This window comes from Clytia hemisphaerica, unplaced genomic scaffold (genome assembly GCF_902728285.1).
Source record: "Clytia hemisphaerica strain Z4C2 unplaced genomic scaffold, Clytia hemisphaerica genome assembly, whole genome shotgun sequence".
NCBI classification, from domain to species: Eukaryota; Metazoa; Cnidaria; class Hydrozoa; order Leptothecata; family Clytiidae; genus Clytia; species Clytia hemisphaerica.
In genome coordinates this window covers 734,499-740,231 of record NW_027104528.1, presented here as the reverse complement: position 1 = coordinate 740,231, position 5,733 = coordinate 734,499, and the positions used below count along the sequence as shown (strand labels likewise).

The 5,733-nt window shown below is 34.3% G+C and overlaps 1 protein-coding gene across 1 annotated transcript; it reads right to left on the bottom strand.

Annotated features, from left to right (window-relative positions):
- Positions 1-2,216: 2,216 nt before the first annotated feature.
- On the bottom strand, positions 2,217-3,125 carry LOC136822104 (uncharacterized). Its single transcript, XM_067078320.1, has one exon. The coding sequence runs from the start codon at positions 3,123-3,125 to the stop codon at positions 2,217-2,219; it is 909 nt and encodes a 302-aa protein (XP_066934421.1).
- Positions 3,126-5,733: the final 2,608 nt, after the last annotated feature.

Genomic DNA, 5,733 nt, shown 5'->3' with positions numbered 1-5,733 from the left:
ATAGAAAATGGCAGATCAGGTTGTGTTGCTGTCAGTATTTTCTGTATTTTGTTTTTTCGATTTTTAAAACCACAACAGATGTATTTGTTGATCCATAGCAAGATGACTTAACGTTTTTTTATTCAATTTCATATCGACATGGTCTAAAATTATTTTTGAGAATGCAAGTGGAGTCTATTTTATAGGATCTATATTGGCCGTAGTTCCAGAGATAATTGCCGTCAGCCGATCATTGAGAAGAAACATGGCGGAAAAGTATTGGCGGGAAATATTGACCCGTTAAAGCGGGATGCTAAGCAAGGGAATCTGTGTGCGGGAGAAGCAGGTTCGATAATTAACCTAAGCTAATAAATTAGCTCCAATCTATTGGGTACATAGCATAGAAATTATTATTTCAAAATTCAAAAGCTATGGGTGACTTTAACTTCTTTAAAGTAGGTAAGGTTAAAATTCTTAAGATTTTCATTATATCCGGCCCAGTTTTTTAAATTCAGCTGAAACTTTTACCAGAAAGAGAATATTATTGGCTTTCAGAAAATATATACTTTTGAAATATAAAAATTTGTTGTTCTAAAGATATGATCAATTAAAGAGAATGTGTCAAGGAAAGTGAACACATACCTTAAGCCACCTTGCCAAAATCTTAAAGGACTCTGAATGCGTTCAGCAAACAGCTAAACCGGCGTGCGACGCCGGGTACCGGCTAGTATATTTATAAAAGCATTATTTTTACTATTTTGAAAATTTTTTTACATTTATACAATATCTATACCATAATGAAGCAAACATTTAACGATGCTTCCACTCAAGTATTTTGAATGTAAATACCCTATTTTATTCAAAGATATAACAGCATGAGCTGTACGTATAATTCTGCCTTAAATTTCTATTTTGAGATAGAGATCTTAAAAAGCAATAAACTTTCAGTTTTTCCTTCACAAAATCCTACAGGCACAGGTAGCATCTAGTCTCAAGTTTTATTCAAATACCAAAAAAATATGAATGGGATAGGATTCTTGAATCAAAATTCATTGTGTCCCACTAATCAAAGCTCCCAAAATCGTCCTCTTCAAGAGAAAAATCACTATCGAATTTGAAATCTCCAAATTCGTACTGTTGTCATTCAGTTTTCATATTAACTTCATTGGATATTTTTTTGTCTTCTTCCGGTAGTGGTATATATTCGAAATGATTTACAATAACATCAAAGATACCCTTTGTCAGGGAATCGGAAATAATGGGTAATTTGGCAGTTATATACTGGGGAGAATCGATATATTTCAAGTGTTGAACAACTCTGAAGATGACTTCGTTCGTTAAGCCAGAGATTACACCAGACGGGACGAAGATTTTGGTTGAGGTAGAATTTGTAATTTTTTCGTGAAGGATTAATAATTTCGATTGGATGGTTTCACAATCCTTATCTGTGACTTTTCTTATTTTAGCTGGTTTGTCATGGCTGGTTGGTGTAAAGTATGACTGTCTATATTTTTCTGACCCACAATAACAGTCCTCAGAACACATGTTGCAACATATGTGGGCTGGTAAAATTGGAAGAATTTCAGAGTCGCCTTCACTAAAAGGTGTAAAGAGTCTTTTTCTAAGGCATCCAACATGGTCCATATATTCCTTAACATCATCAGCAATTTTGGCGAATTGGGGGTAGTTATACAACACGGCATGACAATCAGGAGCATTTGAACGACCAGCACGGCCAATTTGCTGGGCATAATCAATGAGGTTGTTAGTCTACATAATAGACAGATCCAGGCTTTTACTCTTGGTCTATAGGCACTGCTATAGACGGCCACTAGTGACCCCCACTGGGAATTGCTTATTAATAGGTTTAAACATAATAGACAACATTCACAAAAGATGTTTATCAATAGAGATTTTAAATAAAAGAATGTTTAAAACACAGCTGATTGGCTTAGGTTTCGAAACTCTCTATTGTTTCATTAAAACCTCAGTGCGCATGCGATTTATTTGAAGAATTTCAATATTCAAAACAAGAGCAGTGCTCATATCCCGAAGAGTAGGAGTTTTATGCTCGAAACGAAGGAAGATATGACGTAGCCTATGAGGTTGTGTGGTGGGCCAAAATGAATAACAAATTTAACATCTTCACAATCGACACCACAACCAAGGGCACTGCTGCAAATAATAATGCGTTTATCTCTTTCATTCGAGGTTAATGATTTCAAATACTGGTCTTTTTATGGGGCCAAAGAATTAGCATGGTATATTCCAATAAATTTGTCAGTGACATCAAGTGCACAAAACTGAAACTGTTCATAAAGCCATCCACAAAGTATTTGTGCGCGACAGAAAATTAACATTTTAGGGCAGTCCACTCCATTATTTTTCAACAATTCAATAATCCAATTCAAACAAAACATAGATTTCTCCTCACAATGAAACACAGATAATTCAATATTGGGACGATCATTACAAGAAAAGACAGTACGGAATCGATTTTTGGAAATACCACATGAACCACTAATTAAATCAAAATTATTTTGATCAACAGTAGCACACAAACAAAGAATAGGAATATTTTCAACAGTAAAAGATCGAAGTTCGTTAGTCCTTCCAAAAGCTTCCCGAAAGGGCTCTTCGCCATCTTTAACACTGTTATCACTTTGACCCCAGGAAACAAGATGTGCTTCATCAACCACCATACATTTCAAATTTCTTTTAAAATGAGGAGATGAAATCACCTCCTCAGCATCTGAATCAAGCCATTGTTCAGGCGTGCCAATTATAATGTTATAACCATCATTTTGTATTGCCCTAAGATCTGTGTTATCAATTCGACATGCCTTGATACTAAGGGAAGATGTGATTTTATTAGCTGAGCTAATTTGATCTTTGATAATTGATTCAAGCGGAACGATTACAGCTACAATAGCATTATTGGCGTGTCCTTTTAATTGCTTGCTCACAGATGGAATGAGGCGAAAAATAAGACTTTTACCATAGGAAGTTAGCAAGATTGCTATAGTGTCATATCCTTTAAAAGTATTTACAATTGCTTCCAATTGTTTCGGTCTAATTGAGGAACTTTTATCGACTCGTGCTAAAGAATTTTCAATGGCATTTGCAATGAAATTAGCATTAGCCATTTGATTGAAAGATCGGTTGATGTGATTGATTGTTGGTTGTTTTAACGTGTTGTGATGCAGCAAAAACAAAGTGATTGAAGGTCGATTGATCTGATGATTATGGCCAACAGTCAAGTGAATTTATATTTAAATAAATGTCACTTTTACTCATACAGCTGGACAGATCAGTTTTTATATAGTACAACTCAAATCCATAATGATCAAGAAAGCCAAAGCAATTTCATTATTAACTTTATCTATCGGCAAAGAAAAACATTGAAAAATAAATAATAAAGTGAAAAGTGTAAACTTCTGTTCTTTTGTTTTTTGATTTGCTGGCAGACTTCTTCCATTCCTCTTCCAACATTTATCTCTACCAAATCAAAACAAACGCAGCGAGTATAATTCCCGGCTACTCTGTCATTCCTATATTATTTTCCGTTTCAACTAAATGCTATACTTCGAAACCACATGGACAGAGTAGACGGGTTTCCCAGCTACTGAAGACGATATAGACGATGCTATCGTCCGTATAATATATTATTATGATATAACATAGTTTGTATATTATAAACGTAATATGTTTCGCGGCGGATAGAGTCTGTGTTAACAGACGATATCAACTTGGCGCTTTTCTTGATTTCATCTTTGCCCTCGCCGACCTTGGAGAAGGGTCGGTGATTTTTGAGGAAAATCCCTGCAGATTTATAGACGAACTTGGTAGAGAAAACCAAAACAACACAAAATCGAAGGGAAGGATGCAAGTAGGGAGTGAACAAAAAATGGTTTTTTTCTTTGAGCATGATGGTTCTGGGTCTGGTGAAGAAGAATGTTGTTGTAGGATAATTTGAAGGCTGAAGACCTTACATAAATACATTTGCTGTTTCTTTAGCTTTTTTGACAATATTAGTTAGAAGGGATTGTTTTCTTCAAGGCCCACAAACAAATTCTAACTTGGATTTTTTGGAAATTTTATTCAACTTGATGCCTGACACCTGAAGCTTGAAGTAGCATCTAAAGGTAAGGTTTATATTCACTGGATTTTGTAGTTTCTTTTATGGTAGCAAGAATCAGTGTCAGTTGAGACTGAAATATTGACTTTTTCCAGTTCTGTCTCAAAGTATGATTCTGTGCACGTCAAAAATCTTCAATTTCTGTAAAGTTTCATCTAAGAAAAAAGGCCTATAAATTTTAATAGATTTTACTTCCTGTTTATTTTTGTCGGGCTTGATTGAGTTTAATGTTTAGCTATCTTTTTATATTTTTTGATACTGTAGTCAATTTTTCAGCTTGGCACTTGAGTGAGAGTACAGTGGTACTGTACCAGTAATATTTAAAAAACCATAGTTATCTGGCATATTTCAAGCAATGCATTTCTACGAAATTCAACCAACACCTTTCACGATATCAGACCCAAGACTGACACCCTCCAACCGTGTCTAAAAAACACTTTCTGCGATGACTAAAAAACACTTTCTGCGATATCTAAACAACACTTTCCACGGTGGCTGATCAACACTTTCCATTATGACTGAAGGAAACCCTCCACGATATCTGAACAACGACACCTTCTACGATACAAGAGCAGTACTTCAAACATCTGAACAAAAAGTTTCTTTTTGACTATATTTTCAGCAAGCAGCTGATTCATTCAAAAACAGCTTTCCTAAGCCTCAGGTCTATTGAAAATTTAAACCATAATTTTTTTTAGGACGCATTTCTACGATGTTAGAAAAAATTGTATTGAGAAGAATGTTTTTTCACTTCAAATCTTCACATTCTTCTGGAGAAATGCAAAATTATCTGCTACCCAATCAGACCATACACAGAATGCAAGACATAATAATTTCCCTTCACTTTAGGGTAATTCAAGGTGAAACGCTGCAATCTTTTAATAATTAACAGTGAAATTTCAGCTAATCACCTGGTAATTATTGAAAGATTACAGTTTCTCACCGCCAATTCATCTATAAGATCAAGGTAATTGTTTTTTTTCTTGATATATAGTTTGCAAATTTCATCTAAAATTTTACAACTATAAATCCTGCGAAAACCCAAATTTTTTTTGAATCTTGTGAAAAGCTAAAAATTTATCCTAATTCCTGAACCAACGATCAAAATTACTTTAAATTTGAAATGTAGGGTCACTGTGACGATTGAAATGTATTTATAAAAGGAAATTTCCCAAAAAATCTGTGGTTCAAATTTTCAATTTTAGACCTGAGGCCGAGAAGGGGTTTTGACTGCAAACCAGATGCTTTGCAAAAAAACGTAGTGTTTCCGGAATGCGGGTCAAGGAAAAACGCTCTCGTGCGGCCAGGCCAGAAAAAAACTTTTTTTGCTATTTTTGATAACTTAAAGATCATTGAAATAGAACTTTAAAGATAACTTTTATGTACAAACAGTATCAAATAAGCCTTGGATACTAATTTATCAACTACTAACAAAGTTTGCGGCCTGATCAGAAAATTATTCTTTTTCACCCGGCAGGCATTTTTTTATTTTCGCCTCAATATCCTTTTAAATGATCCAAATGGCAAGCCTATAAAATCCCATGTAAAAATGAATTGATTTATTCAAAATTAAAAAAAAAAGATAACTAAAAATATGATAGAAATTTCATATAACA